Below are 16,239 nucleotides of genomic sequence, written 5' to 3'. Positions count from 1 at the left end.
CGAGGCTCATAGACTTACATTGAGAGCTTGTGACCATTACCTCTGACTTCCGGTCAATCAGAAGTCACAATCACAAGGTGGACAATCGAGCTTGGGGCGGCACGGGGAAGAGCAGCTGCTTAGTATATTACTAGGGGCAGGGAACTTACATCAGGTTATACCACCCTGACAGTGAAATAAAATGCTGGGGTGGTGCTTTACAGAACTGACCGTTGACCATAAAATAGATTAGTTATCCACTGCCATGTCCGGCTAGCTTGTACCAGAACAAATCTAGTTGATTGACAGGTACACACATGAAAGATCTGTCATCTAGAGCAGTGTGGGGAGAAGACGGCCTTTAAGCTATGTTGTCTCTGAAACTCTGCATTGTTTCAGAAAAAAATATACCTGACTGCAAACACACAGTCAGGCTCTGATTCATGCTGTTCGTGATCTGGTCAGCATGAATCACATGGCAGGTTCCCTTTAACGGTCAAATTTAGAGAAAAAAACATTATACACAATGTTTAGTGTTGAAAAAATATTGGTGTCTTCTGGGGTACCATGGGGAGCTCCAGTGAGGTGGCTTCATATAGGAGCACGGACATCACTGGAGCTTCCAGACACAGAGGATTAATGGGGGGCGTCTGTTATCTATAGGGTGTTGTGGTTATCACTTGGGCTCTTTTACAGGATACTGTGCTGTGATATAAAGTCGTCTACTGCACTATTCTAAACCTGTTTTGTGTGTTATGCTTATTGGCCAAACGGAGGACAAATAATAACACTATTCAGGCCTCCATCTGGCAATACAAGGCTGGTGACATATTGAGTGCCTTCAAACATACTTGCTAAACATGGATGAAAAACATCATGTGAACGGGCCCTCATACTGCTCAAACTCTGTCCGCCTGGTACAAAAAACTACAGTATAAAATCTTCCTGTAAAACCACAATCATACATAGATGGGAATGCAGATATATAGCCACATGCACTCATTTACACAGAGAAAACTGCACATTAGAAATGTACACAGCTCATACACATACAGTATACAAACTTAGGCCACGGCCACACTATCAGTATTTGGTCAGTATCCGGTCAGTATTTTTTCTCAGGAGTGGGAGACAAAACCACATGAGGAACAATCAGAGAAAAGGTATAATAGAAACAAGTCACCAATTCTGCATTTATCACCCACTCCTGGTTTTGTCTCCCACTCCTGAGAAAAAATACTGACCGAATACTGATAGTGGGGCCGTGGCCTAATACATATACTTACCTAAGCGCATCTCACACAGTCTCTGGAGCAGCGGAGGCCTCACAGCACCAGCTGCACAGAAGCCATAACCAGGTATATACAGAGAGGAGGAGGAGAGCATGGAGAGGACTGCAGCGGGAGCTCTCTCTTCTGTCCTGACTGGACAAGTAGATGCAGATGCTTAGTCCACCATCCCTCTCTCTCCCTCTCTCATTCTGTTCTGACAGCCTCCATTGATATAGAGAGGCCCTGGAGAGCAGAATGTTGTGCTGCACTTACATAATTAAGTCTCTTAAACACAGAAGACATAATGATAAACTTTCCGATGATGGGCTGCACCGACACCCACACCGATACACACACCCTCTCTCTCACCTCTCCGCATGTTCCCCTGCCACAGCATCGCTTCTTTCTACTTGCCGGGAACTTTCTGAATGACACAGGCGCACGCAGAGTGATGATGTGCCCGCCTCTGTCACAGAGAAAATGCCAGCCAAGAAGCAATGAGGATGGCATACTGCGGCTCCGCTCCCACACGGAGCCGCTCCCACATGGAGCCGCAGGAACGATCCCTGCCCGGATTGTAATGAGGGCAATCTGGCCATGGGCCCCTTGGAGCCTCGGGCCGGATTGCTTTCATTATTAATCGCCCTGCAAGGGCCCCCTCCACCTCCGGGCCCCGGTGCAGCTGCATCGGCAGTATGTCCACCCCTGTTACACAATATATTTTAAAGCAGAGACATTGTTAAGACTAAGGGCTAGGGTTGAGCGAGTACGTATGTTCTGTCCGAGTATGCTCGGGCCGAGCTCCGAGTATTTACAGCTGCTCGGTGATATGGTTGAATCGCTCCCGTGTGCATGATTTGCAACTGTTTGACAGCTTTATTACATGTGAGGAATGTGTAAGAAATAGACATTCCTCACATGTAATAAAACTGTCAAACAGTTGCAAATCATGCACACGGGAGCGATTCAACCATATCACCGAGCAGCTGTAAATACTCTGAGCTCGGCCCGAGCATACTCGCCGAAAGGGTTAATAGAACATACTCGCTCAACACTACTAAGGCCGTGATTCATCATTTTCATGTTTTTCATTTTTGTCTTGTAGCATTCATTGATGTTTTGTGCACAAAATTCTTCCAAATGGCGCATGTTTTTTCTTGAATTTTTCACAAGATCAAAAATGCTCTTCATTTTTGCCATTGACCCATTTTGCAACATTTTAGCTCAAAAAGTCACACATTTGGTAAAATGAAAAAATAATGCTTCAAAATAACTGGCAGATATAAAATCACTTGGAGTTGAGTTGCACCAAATTTTTTTACTTTTTAAAAAGTTGCATTTGATGAATCGATCTAAACCATTTGCAAAAGCCACAATGATGTAAAAATCAGAAAACTAACTAAACCTCAAAGACAATGCGCAAATCATTTAGTGAATTTGTCACTAATCAAAAAATCACCAATTAAGAGGTATTTAATTTACATAAAAAACGGGCAAAAATGCATTAATGAATTGGGCTCTAAATCTCATTTATTTCTTTCAGTCTTTGGGAGGAAACATCATTAGCCGGGCTACAACATCTGATCTAAACCCAGTTCTGGCTGTAGGAGGTTGTGTACTAAACCTGGCATCCAAAGGTACTTCAGCACATGAAATTCCATGGGGATGTGATTTAATTCTTGTAGTATGCTGTCATTACAGTAAACCTCCCAGCTCTGACATGTCTGTATTAGTAAATGCTTTTATAAACTTTATTAGTCACATTGAAATATACATTATAAAAAGTGGATGATTACTTGTGAAAATGTACCAGAGAAGATAAAAAAAGATGGGGTAATACATCTAGGATCGGTGATTAACATTTTTATGAATTTTGCAATTATACAAGGGAAGGCATATTGAACATTTTGACAAATCTCACCAAGGACAACATCTGTAAGGAGTTTGTATGTTCTCCCCGTGTTTGCGTGGGTTTCCCCCGGGTTCTCCGGTTTCCTCCCACACTCCAAAGACATAGTGATAGGGAATTTAGATTGTGAGTCCCAATGGGGACAGTGCCCATAATGTCACTAAAGCGCTGGGGAACTAATGGCGCTATATAAGTGAATAAAATAAATAAATAAATATACAAGTGGTAATGGTTCAGATCACTATGATGTTCAAATTATACAGTCAATGTTCAAATATGCATAATGGCGTACAATATAAACAAGGATTTCCTAGAGGAAAACTGATATTTCACCCTTGTGTGGGAAAAGAGATATAGTATAAAAAGCGTCAATCATTGACTTAAAAGGAATTTGCCCATTTGAAGAAGCCATGGCGAAACGTGTGTCGAGTGATTTATTGATTCTTTTTACAATATGTAATTTGTACTTTCCTTATCAATGAAGGACCAATAAGCCCATATAGGATTCACTGATATTTGACTTTGCTTGAAGGCTTTTACTGGTATTAACTCACTTATACCTCATTGCACTTGTAGGGTTTCAGCTCTGTGGTAGCCGCTTGGATACAGGGTTTTTATTTCTAACGGCATCAGTTTTATTGTCCATCATAAACTTTATAGTTCGAAAATGAAAACAGCCTTCCTTCAGTACAAATACATAACATAAGTAGTCCTTTCTTTAGGTACAATGAAACAAGGTAAATATAGCAGCCTCACCAATCTCGGTATTTCAGACTGTAGCAGCTCTAGCAGTTTAATCGCGTTCACCAGCCAAACACACTTTTGTTCAGCTCTAGCCCAGACTCCACACTGCCGAGCTAACTTAGCTGCTGTCATTATGCCTGTAAACCCTGGGCTGGATTATGGGAACAACCTTTTTTTTCACCCAGCCTCATTTGGTTGCTCTTAATTCCGGGACCAAAAATCCAGCCAAATTAAAGAAGCACTCTCATCAAAGTTTTTATCCTCTTAATATATAGAAATCATCATATTATATAGCACTGTGTACTTACAAGTGCTCATTTTGCATTTCTACACAGCTAATTCTTCTATTTTCTCTGCTCTATGTAGAAACAGGAAGTCTCTTTTCCCTGCATTTATCATTCCCCTCTTCAACCCAGTTGCTCCCTCCTCCCCCTGCGAGGGACTTTTGCAGTGACTCAAGACTCATACAGGCAAAAATGACCTCCTGTTTCTACATAGAGCTTAGAAGGATTCAGCTAGTCAGTTTTTAATCATGTGATGTCATAGACCTAATGGAAAAGAGAAGAATTAACTGGGTAGAAAGGCAAAATGAGCAATTGTAAGTACTGTAGTACAGCGACAAGCTTGACTGTACATGGAGGTAGGCACAGGACACTGTCTCTTTAAATATCTGGTTAGTTTATTAGGCATCATAAACTAACCTGGAGTCCATAAAAAAAACAACGGCCCATTCGGCTAAAATTGGCAAACAAAATACAAAGTTGCAGTACAGGGGTCCGGCCACTCAGGGTTAGTCACTCACGGTTCAGTACAACACATGCAAGCTCCTCTCTGGAGCAGGTTTCTCCAGACACTGACCACACCTGAGTGTAAAGGCTGGCTATTTAAAGCCCAGACCACTCCCTGGATTGGAGATATGGTGGATGGCTTCCTGCCCTGTACTTTGCCATCCACTAAAAACATGTGCTTGTAAACCTGGCTCGTTAACCCTCTCTGCACCTAATGTGCAAGAGAAACTTTCATGTTTCCATGTTCCATATCTCCCTTCCGACACACTAAAAACTTTGTTTGGAGTGCTTCTTTAACCCTCTCAGTAACCTAGTGTTACTGGTACACATTTTTACATTACTGAGGCCAACCACCTCGGAGGCACATATCCGCCATTCAGGACCTTACCTCCTGCTATCTTACACGCTTGAGATGTTTTTTAGCGCACGATGTGTGTTTCACCATTGGTTCTTCCAAAGGACGATTTACTATCAAGTAAATGATTGAGACTTTATATATCATATCTTTTTTCCCACACATGGGTGAAATATCAGTTTTTAAAATCCATATACTGTATATGCTATGTATATGGATTATAAGTATATATGTTAATCACTGATCTGAGTTTTTCTTGCAACAGATGCTTCAGGAACAAAACACTGACGTTGTTTTTCTTGTAGCATCTTTTCTGATACCTTTGATGGTGGCTTTGCCTCCAGACCGTTTTTCTATAATTTTATGTATTTACAATGAGCGGTTTCCAAGCGAAAGTCGCCAGAAAAATGGACCAGTCACTTACTTTAACAGCTTCGCAGCTTTGGAAACCTGCAGCGGTTAAAAAAATATAGACTATATAAACAGCAAGTCGTTTTTACATTGTTATGCTTATGTGTATTCTTTTAGGCATGTTTTCATTCTTTCTCAACCTGAAAAAGACATTGTGTGCACATACTCTTAAAGTGTTACAAATACCCATTGCACCAATGCAGGCACTCACATGGTCCCTGATGGTTTTTCACTTGTCCAGCAGTGATGACTATGCTCCTGTGACCACTGCAGGCAGTCACTGCACTCAGCTGTGATGGTAGTACCATTGACATAAGACCACTGAGGCCAGTGATTGACTGCAGTGGTCATGAGGCATAGTTGGAATGCTATCACTGCAGGACCAATGAAACACTGTGAGGAATTGACAATGAGTGCGAGTTATTTTTTTATTTGGCCACGTGGTACATTTTTTATGCATCGGAAAACCTCTTTAAACTCAGACATTTCTATCAAACACCATCTAGTGTTTGTAAAAAATCAACAATTTAATAATTATTTCACAATATATAGTCTAGGCTAATAAAGTGGGGATCAAAAACGAATTGTTAACCCACGATTCAGCTACTCAATATTAACTGAAAAGACTTTTTTTTATTTCATATTGTATCCTAAAAAAATGTATAAACCATGTCTTTTCTAACAGATGGCACCAGACAAGTTCCTTTAGATGAGTCTTTTTTTGCGACATCAGGAACCTCATTCCCTAAGCCTGAAGAAATCTTGCTGTCTGTGCATATACCATATTCCAAGAAAGTATGTTCAGTTTCTTTTTCGAGACTATTCTTTATATATGAGTTTGTTGCAAAGTAAAGTAACCCAACGAATCCTACTACTTTGCCAGCCATTATCGATACATATCAATGTGTAACTTGACTTCCATATTACACTACTATTTTGTTACATCAGGGGGATCATGTGCTGGCTATAAGACAAGCCCAACGTCAAGAAAATGCCTTGCCCATTGTCGTTGCTGGAATGAAAGTTCAGTTTGAAGAAAACACTGACATTATTAAAAACATTCGTATATTCTACGGAGGAGTGGGGGCAACGACTGTGTGTGCAAAGGAAACTTGTCAGCGGTTACTTGGAAAGTAAGTACTTGTAAAGGTGCCCCAGTTGTAAAAGACATATTTAATTTTTGAGTACACGTCAAGTCTCCTGATTAAGTGAGCCTTGCATATCTGCGAATAAGACACTGCTTCACACTTTCATGAAAAAGAAATAGGAGGATTTACATTATTTGTGATTGTACTCTATGTCGTACTCATGATTATGGCATATTCTAGGCACTGGGATGAGGATATGCTGGGTGAGGCCTGCAAGTCTATTCTGGATGAGAATCGCATAAATCCGTCTGCTCCTGGTGGGATGGTGGAGTATAAGAGAACATTGATTATCAGCTTCCTCTTCAAGTTCTTCCTGGAGGTGCTGCAGACACTGAACCCGTTGGTACGAGTCTTTTCATATACTATTGTATCAGCATTCTTGGCAAATTTCTGAATCTTACCTAGTTCACGATCTCTTACAGGAGCCTAATAATCCAGACATTAGTGCTTTAAAAAAGTTTGATTCGACACCTTCCGAACACATTCAGACTTACCAGGTAAATACGTGTGAGAAATGAAGAGGATTATTGTGAAATCTGAACAAAGTGTAAAGAAACCGAGGATTAGCTAATAAGACGATTACGTACTGTATGGCGATAGCTAGGTATTTTCTCATTGCCTGTGGCTTAAACATATCATGTTCAATTCTTGGTTAATCCAATTAGATTCACAAAGGCACAAAACAGTCCTGATTTTACAATATAATTACTGAAAATAGGATTCCTTAAAAAAAAACACAATTTTCATGTCATTTTTTTATCTTTAGGATTTTTCAGACAATTTTTAATAAGACATTTTAATATGCAATTGTTCCACGTGAATTTTAAGTCCTATTGAGTAGCCTATGGGAATAGACAAAAAAAACACAGAACCCAAAACGCACCAAGTGGGTATCAATGGCTTAAATAAACGCACTGGGGCATAATTACTAAGCTAAATTGTCTCCTGCATTGCATCATATCTATCATGTGCTTTACATACTTTTTGTGCCTTGTTTGATAAGAGGTAGATTTATGTATATATTCTAATTCTCAGACAGTGCAGATTTAAACTAGATAGTTTTAAAACTGCCCCAGATATACCATACATCATATACAGTGCTTCATGCTGTCTGATAAATCTGCCTAATTTACCAATAAGCCCAACAAAACCACTAAGTAATTTTAGAATGCTACTTTATTAAATCCAGTACAAACTAAAACAATCAAAGTGCCCAATTAATCATTTGTAATTTCTTGGTCCCTTTTATTTTTTTTTTGTTTAGTGGCATTTGCTGACATTTTTTGCGCCAACTTCTTCAGCATAGCGCATGAGGTTAATGAATTTTGCCCAAAATCATAAATGCACTTTATTTTTGTTTACAACTTTTTGCAACTTTCAGCAACATGAGTTGCACATTCTTTAAAAAGTCACACTTCCATCAAAGTTTTTATCCTCTTAATATATTGCAGTCATCATATTATATAGCACTGTGTACTTGCAATTGATCATTTTGCCTTTCTACCCAGCTAATTCTTCTCTTTTCTCAGCTCTATGTAGAAACAGGGAGTCTCTTTTCCCTGCATTTATCATTCCCCTCTTCAACTCCTGACCCAGCTTCTCTCTCCTCCCCTGCCAAAGACTTTTGCAGTGACTCATGACTCATGCAGGGACAGTTGACTTCCTGTTTGTACATCATAGAGCTTAGAAGAATTCAGCTAGTCAGTTTTAATCAAGTGATGCCATAGACCTAATGGGAAAGAGAAGAATTAGCTGAGTAGAAAGGGAAAAATGAGCAATTGTAAGTACACAGTGCTATATAATATCATGATTGCAATATATTAAGATGATAAAAATGTTGATGGGAGGAGTTTTTCTTGAGTTACTTTTTTTCAACAGGTTTATAATTAAAATTGATTTATGTAAAATTCTGCATTTCTGATTATATAGCACCATAAAACTAAGTTTTAAATGATTTACAATTTTATGTTACATTTTTAATTGTGTTAATTCAACATAATAGAAAATTTACATTTTATAAAGTTTAGGAAACTTTATTTAATTTTACCAGAATGTACCTGAAGATCAGCCTGATCGTGACCCTGTTGGACGACCTATTGTGCATAGGTCTGGGCTCAAACACGCCACAGGGGAAGCCATTTACACAGATGACATGCCCGCTGTTGATGGAGAATTGTATTTGAGAATAGTCACCAGCTCTAGAGCTCACGCAAAGATTGTGTAAGTTAGAAATTCCAGTTTGGTGTTACACATATGTGTATATGATTTCCATTGTTAGGAGACCACATTATAAAGTTGTAAGTTGGAAATATAGAAGTTTTATGTAAATAAGATTTTTTTCTAATTATTTAAATTATTATTTAAAAAAATGTCTCATTCTAACATTTGCTAAAATACATATGGACCCTAGCTGTGAAATGTACTCTGGTCTCTGCACTGAGCGCACGTACAAAGCTGCTGACAGATTCCCTTTTACAGTGTTTTATATGACTGCACTAGGTTCAATTAACAAGACATAAATTACTAAACATTTTTCATTCAACGTTTTAAATAATGATTTCTAAACAATCCGATTTGTTCTGATTTGATAACAGATCAGATCTTGCAAATCTGGAATTAATGTAAATTTGGAACTGGACAATTTCCATGCCCAAGAGTCATAGGGGCACCTGATACAGTGGTGATATTTTTTGTAAGTGAATAAAATTAGTGTTAGCAATTGTGAATTTCCTAATTTTAGCATTTGTCTACATTATTGTCCCTGTGAGGCCTAAAAGTAGCCACACATAATAGAGTGAGGCCTAAAGGTAGCCACACTTAATAGAGTAAGGCCTAAAGGTGGCCACACATAGTAGATAAATCTGGATTTACTAGGTAGATTACCACAGATTACTTAATATCGGCAGATTACCTAATATGTGCGAGTTCTTCCTGATGACAGATATTGGGGGGTGAAGAAGGACAAGACATTTTGTATTTCAGCATGCCGATCCCTTGTTTTTGAGGGATAGGAGTAATACTAGAGGGCTCTGGCAGTGTCCTAGTTCTCAATAATATGCTCCTTTATGGTGGATTCTAAAAAACTGCACATGAACATGTTATTTTTCTAATTTGCAGATCTATGGACTTTTCAGAAGCTCTAGCCCAGCCAGGGGTAGTAGATATTATAACAGCAGACGACTTTCCTGGCACCAATGAGTGTACACTCGATGATGGAACAGTTTCAATAATGGCGCGTGGAGAGGTAAAATGCTTCAGGGTTTGTTCTTTAATAACCGTCACCAGCATCTACCAGAAGCAACCATATTGTGAGCTGGACTATTCACTTCACTTTACTCATGAATTGTGTGTTAAATTCATCATTTGTACTTTTTTTTCCATTTTTACAAATAAATTGAGACTTCCAGATGTACCTTAAACATCTTTCTGCCTCGCAGGTGCTGTGCGTGGGTCAGATTATCTGTGCAGTGTTGGCCACCACTCCGGTCCAAGCTAAGAAAGCAGCGGCCAAAGTCAATATTATCTATGAGAATTTGGAGCCAGTTATTCTGACTATTGAGGTATGTTATCTTTCAGGGTTTGAATACTAGGAATGAAGAACGACTGTAGGCTAGAAAATATTAACCACTGTTTAAATGTTCTCCCAAATGGTGGCCACACTCCTGTCGGTCATAGAAAGGAATGATAGGACCTAACACAGAATACAGCAGACTCATGGTTCACTGCATTCGTGAGGGGAACACCGATCCTCGTTCTACTCCTTCCCCATTGTGTATTTGGCAGTATATTATGCTGACAAATCTGCTTTAAAAAATCAGGAATAAACTTTTTTTTTTTCATTTTGGCATAGACACAAGAAAACTAGCCTTTTGTCCTTAGCCAACCTTCTAAAGAATTCTCACAAATATTTCAAACTGGATTTTGTATTTTTAAACTTGTCAGTAATAACAATCACTTTTATATTTGGCCATTGTAAGTAATTCATCAAACTTAAAAATCTGAAGGGTCTTATACAATCGAGCCTACTGAGATTAATATCTCATGTAGCAGATGGGAACAGTAAAAGGGTTGTACTACCATCATATTTATATTTAGTTATCAAGAAAGCTGTATTTTTGAGCTTTTTTCTGTATATACTGTATATATTAAAACTAATGCATGATTATCAAGATATTTATGTTTTATCATAAGGATGATTCCCAAGAGTGTTAGTAATAATATTAATAATGCCTGCAAAGTGGTTCTGTGTATGTATATGTTATTAGAGAGCTGAACATGTGCCGTCAATTTATTACTTTAGATGTGCTCAACTGAAAAGTACATTTTCCATCCTGGCTGGCTCTTCTGGTGCAGTAAAAAGCTGGAGGTTGTATGTAAAGATCCGGCCGGGACGGAGGAATCCAGTTTTACTGCTGAGTGCAGCTGCCATGACAGATTGACAGTGCGTGCTCAGCCAAGTGTCTTCTGTCACGGTATCTGCACTTTGCTGTAATAAGTTATCCCTCCGTCCTGCTGCTGTACATAATACCCGCAGCTTTTTACTGCACTACAAGAGGGCCAGCCAGGAAAATGGCACAGCTACAGCGACTGAAGGAGTGACTATGCATGCTCAGCCACCTAACAGTTCCATACATAGAACTACATTGCAGGCATTATTAATAACAACATAGGAATATATGTAAAACTATTCATTAGTTTTAAAGGGAATCTGTCAACCCCTGGCACCTTTCAGACCTCTAGTATGGGCATACAGGTGATAGAAATGTAAATCTCTACATACCTGCATGTCCCATATTAGAGGTCTGCTTGCTGTGAAATACCTTTTTATTAAATTAGTTCTGTCAAGCTTTGCGTCCGGGGGACGCCAAGAAATCCCCGCCTGTTAACTTAATTTCCATATCCCCTCCTCCCCTGCATTTCCCAGCCGGATCCCGCGCCTGCGCAGTTTACCTTGTGCGGAAGGCGCAGTAATACCTGCCATCTGTGTAGCCTTGTGGAGCAGGAAACTTGTGCGCAAGCGCCGGTGAGTCGCTCTACCTTCCCAGCGGCTGCGCACAAGTTCCCTGCTGCACAAGGTTACACAGACGCAGGGATTACTGTGCCTTCCGCCCAAGGTAAATTGCACAGGCGCAGGATCCGGTTGGGAACTGCACGTCACAGGGCCCTGTGACGTGCAGGGGAGGGGGGATATGGAAATTAAGTTAAAAGGTGGGGACTTCTTGGCGTCCCCCTGACACCAAGCCTATGGAAAACAGAGGTGATGTGGCGCCCCTGAGGGTTCAGTCGCCACAGAGGTACTGCATCTCACCCAGAGGTGTGGTATCTCACTTTCAGGTAAGGATGGTGTACTACCCGGCACCCACACACTTGCATCCATTACACTTCAGGAGGGAAGGGCGAGATTGCTCCTAAGGGAGAGCACAGTCCTTGGTCCCTAGCTGGAGGGTGGAACCATGTAGTGGGTGTGGGTGGAGGAAGAACAGGGGAGCTCTTCAGCAAGAGTATAAAAAGGGGAGCCATCTTGAGAGAGTGAGTTCAGTCAGAGGAGGACAGTGAGAGGAGCAGGAGCTCTGCAGGAGCTCTGCTCAGGAGGAGCGGGCCTGAGTTGAGAGGCCCAGGAGGAAAGGCTGAAGAGGAAGGGAGCGGAGGAAGGCTCCAGGAGTGAGGGGATCCCAGGGGCACGGGAAGTGCGGATGCCACCCATGCACCCGAATCTACCAGGACGTGGAGGGATCAGGCTGCAGAGGGGACCAGCCCCTAAACTAGTGGAGAACTACAAGGCTCAGCTAGAAACTGGAGGCTTCTGCACTTTCAGGGTGTAGCTGCTAATTGCTGCAACTAAACCGCCGAAAAGGCTACCGGCTTGGGACACTGATTGTGAGGCGCAGGGCAGGAGGGTGAGAGCCAGCGCAGGAAGACGACCGAGGAAGGCACATAGAACGGGGTCCCTTTTAAGTACTCCTGAGTTACTTGAGAGATTGCTGAACCCCTTCCTTGGTGAACGCAGGACGACGTGGGAGGTTACTCTAGTACTGGTAACCTGGAGTTCAAAAACTGTGAGTAAACCTTGAAGACTGCACACCACTGTGTCCTAGAATTATTATCTGCGCCATCACCTGCACTACACTGCACAACAACAGCTACCTCATCATTAACCATCACAGCACCGCCCTGGAGCTTAGCTCTACTTGTGGAGAGCTGAACCAACTCTGCTGCATTACCAACAGCTCCAGAGGACCTGTTCCGCAGCCGCGGCTCCATATGGCCGCATACCACAGGTGGCGTCACGAACATTAAACATAAAAACTATAATCCCCTTTCTATAATAACCCCTTTTATTGACCACCCTGGGTCACGGACCGGGTCACTGCCACTGTGATATCTTCCGTAGCAACGACCGGCCTGGCTACCGAGCACCCCACGACCCAGGGGGCGCGCCAGTGACAAAAACACTTTTCCCTGCAATCAAACCTCTACTATGGGCCATACAGATACCGTACAGACCAAAAGTTTGGACGCACCTTCTCATTTAAAGATTTTTCTGTATTTTCATGACTATGAAAATTGTACATTCACACTGAAGGCATCAAAACTATGAATTAACACATGTGGAATTATATACTTAACAAAAAAGTGTGAAACAACTGAAAATATGTCTTATATTCTAGGTTCTTCAAAGTAGCCACCTTTTGCTTTGATGACTGCTTTGCACACTCTTGGCATTCTCTTGATGAGCTTCAAGAGGTAGTCACCGGAAATGGTTTTCACTTCACAGGTGTGCCCTGTCAGGTTAAATAAGTGGGATTTCTTGCCTTATAAATGGGGTTGCGACCATCAGTTGTGTTGTGCAGAAGTCTGGTGGATACACAGCTGATAGTCCTACTGAATAGACTGTTAGAATTTGTATTATGGCAAGAAAAAAGCAGCTAAGTAAAGAAAAACGAGTGGCCATCATTACTTTAAGAAATGAAGGTCAGTCAGTCCAAAAAATTGGGCAAACTTTGAAAGTGTCCCCAAGTGCAGTTGCAAAACCCATCAAGCGCTACAAAGAAACTGGTTCACATGAGGACCGCCCCAGGAAAGGAAGACCAAGAGTCACCTCTGCTTCTCATGATAAGTTTATCCGAGTCACCAGCCTCAGAGATCGCAGGTTAACAGCAGCTCAGATTAGAGACCAGGTCAATGCCACACAGAGTTCTAGCAGCAGACACATCTCTTCAACAACTGTTAAGAGGAGACTTTGTGCAGCAGGCCTTCATGGTAAAATAGCTGCTAGGAAACCACTGCTAAGGACAGGCAACAAGCAGAAGAGACTTGTTTGGGCTAAAGAACACAAGGAATGGACATTAGACCAGTGGAAATCTGTGCTTTGGTCTGATGAGTCCAAATTTGAGATCTTTGGTTCCAACCACCGTGTCTTTGTGCGACGCAGAAAAGGTGAACGGATAGACTCTACATGCCTGGTTCCCACCGTGAAGCATGGAGGAGGAGGTGTGATGGTGTGGGGGTGCTTTGCTGGTGACACTGTTGGGGATTTATTCAAAATTGAAGGCATACTATACCAGCATGGCTACCACAGCATCTTGTAGCGGCATGCTATTCCATCCGGTTTGCGTTTAGTTGGACCATCATTTATTTTTCAACAGGACAATGACCCCAAACACACCTCCAGGCTGTGTAAGGGCTATTTGACCAAGAAGGAGAGTGATGGGGTGCTACGCCAGATGACCTGGCCTCCACAGTCACCAGACCTGAACCCAATCGAGATGGTTTGGGGTGAGCTGGACCACAGAGTGAAGGCAAAAGGGCCAACAAGTGCTAAGCATCTCTGGGAACTCCTTCAAGATTGTTGAAAAACCATTTCCGGTGACTACCTCTTGAAGCTCATCAAGAGAATGCCAAGAGTGTGCAAAGCAGTCATCAAAGCAAAAGGTGGCTACTTTGAAGAACCTAGAATATAAGACATATTTTCAGTTGTTTCACACTTTTTTGTTAAGTATATAATTCCACATGTGTTAATTCATAGTTTTGATGCCTTCAGTGTGAATGTACAATTTTCATAGTCATGAAAATACAGAAAAATCTTTAAATGAGGTGTGTCCAAACTTTTGGTCTGTACTGTATGTATAGATTTACTTTTCTATACCCTGTATGGCCATAGTAGAGGTCTGATATCGCCCAGGGACTGACAGATTCCCTTTAAACATACATAGCTTGTCAGTTCAACTTTGGCTGTAGATGTTCCATATGTAGTGGTACATTTTTATTTTTTTTTTATTTTTTTTACTGTAGGAAGCCATTAATAATAATTCATTCTATCAACCACAAAGACAATTGGAGGTGGGAAACTTGGAAGAAGCATTTCAAACAGCTGATCAGGTGCATGAAGGTATGGATACCACTAATATATATATACCAATTAATGGTCCAACAATATATTGGCACTTCCAAAAATCACAATATAGCCTAATAAGAATGGGAAGTTTAAGCCATATCAAATCAACAAATATATACCTTTATTTGTACATACAAAAAAATCAACAAAATTTAAAAACAAAGGGAAAAAATGCAGAGATGCCTGCACACACTGGGAGAACCAAAACCTTTGCCAAGGTGAGGAGAGTTTTAGTTTAACACTCTAAAAGGATAATTATCCATATTTATCGATTGCAAGAAGCCACATCAATACAGTACAAACAATAGAGCGGACAGATGGTCCTGCAAAATATCAATTAGTAGAAAAGAGGAGTTAAATTATTTTATCCTAAACAACCTATTTAACTAATCCACCACATGTTGTACATATACAAATCCAGATCCAGAAAGTGCTTGTGCAGGAAAAAGTGGTTTAGCATAGTGCAATTCATAAATATACAATATACTGCTATCACAGAGTGAAATATACACATACACACAGAGGCAAACATTATATAGTAGAGGTAAGGTACAACCTGGTGATGTAGGGCATAACCCCAATGCGCGTTTCGCGTCAGCTTCTTCATGGGGGGGTGGAATGTGAGATAAAATAAGGATAAAATAATTATAATCCTCTTTGCTCATATTTATTTTGAACAAAAAAAATTACAATGCTGCATGTACTTCATTGGGCAATATAAGACTACTGCATGATTTATTACACGTGCTTTCAGGATTATTAGTTACTGATGTTTCTTCTCTAAATTCTGCTATTTGGTGCCATCTATTGGCTAACTTGTAGAATTACGCGTTTTATATATTTTTTTCAATAAAATAGTTTATTTTTAATATTAAAAATTCTTTGTCTTTTTTGGGTTTTTTTTCACTAATTTTTACTTGATTTTTTTATCAGTTTGTCTGTAGAAACAATAGTGGACAGAGGGGGGAAGTTTACTGGCCAGAAGGGGTAGAGAGAGAGGAAAAATACATGGTAATACACCACTCAATACTCTCCCAACAAAGGGTCTTCACTATCTGCGGCTCAACAAGAGCTGCTGCCAGAAATCTTCTCCAGCTGCTTATCTACCTGCCAAACAATGGATAGAAAATTGATTTCCAACTACTTAACCCTTCTCCCCCACCTGATATAATCTGTCTGGGAAGAGTTCCCAAACAGACAGTCGGCCGATCCTGCCAAAACCAGCAGATTCAGCTCTAA

The 16,239-nt window shown here is 40.7% G+C and overlaps 1 protein-coding gene across 1 annotated transcript in view; it reads left to right on the top strand.

The window, feature by feature from the left end:
* The window catches only part of LOC141161556 (aldehyde oxidase-like), a 151,507-nt gene that overhangs the window by 74,763 nt on the left and 60,505 nt on the right, over nucleotides 1–16,239 (top strand). The window contains exons 12-20 of the mRNA XM_073646514.1: nucleotides 2,794–2,887; nucleotides 6,143–6,252; nucleotides 6,406–6,590; nucleotides 6,786–6,948; nucleotides 7,028–7,102; nucleotides 8,656–8,825; nucleotides 9,723–9,849; nucleotides 10,043–10,165; nucleotides 14,898–14,994. Coding sequence (XP_073502615.1) covers nucleotides 2,794–2,887; nucleotides 6,143–6,252; nucleotides 6,406–6,590; nucleotides 6,786–6,948; nucleotides 7,028–7,102; nucleotides 8,656–8,825; nucleotides 9,723–9,849; nucleotides 10,043–10,165; nucleotides 14,898–14,994 — 1,144 coding nt within the window. The remainder of the gene's footprint in view (nucleotides 1–2,793; nucleotides 2,888–6,142; nucleotides 6,253–6,405; nucleotides 6,591–6,785; nucleotides 6,949–7,027; nucleotides 7,103–8,655; nucleotides 8,826–9,722; nucleotides 9,850–10,042; nucleotides 10,166–14,897; nucleotides 14,995–16,239) is intronic.

This window comes from Phyllobates terribilis, unplaced genomic scaffold, assembly GCF_046119375.1.
Source record: "Phyllobates terribilis strain yellow unplaced genomic scaffold, ASM4611937v1 Scaffold_9__5_contigs__length_417890890, whole genome shotgun sequence".
Taxonomy (NCBI): Eukaryota; Metazoa; Chordata; class Amphibia; order Anura; family Dendrobatidae; genus Phyllobates; species Phyllobates terribilis.
Note: the sequence above shows the minus strand (reverse complement) of the source record. Positions and strands in the feature narration are given on the sequence as shown.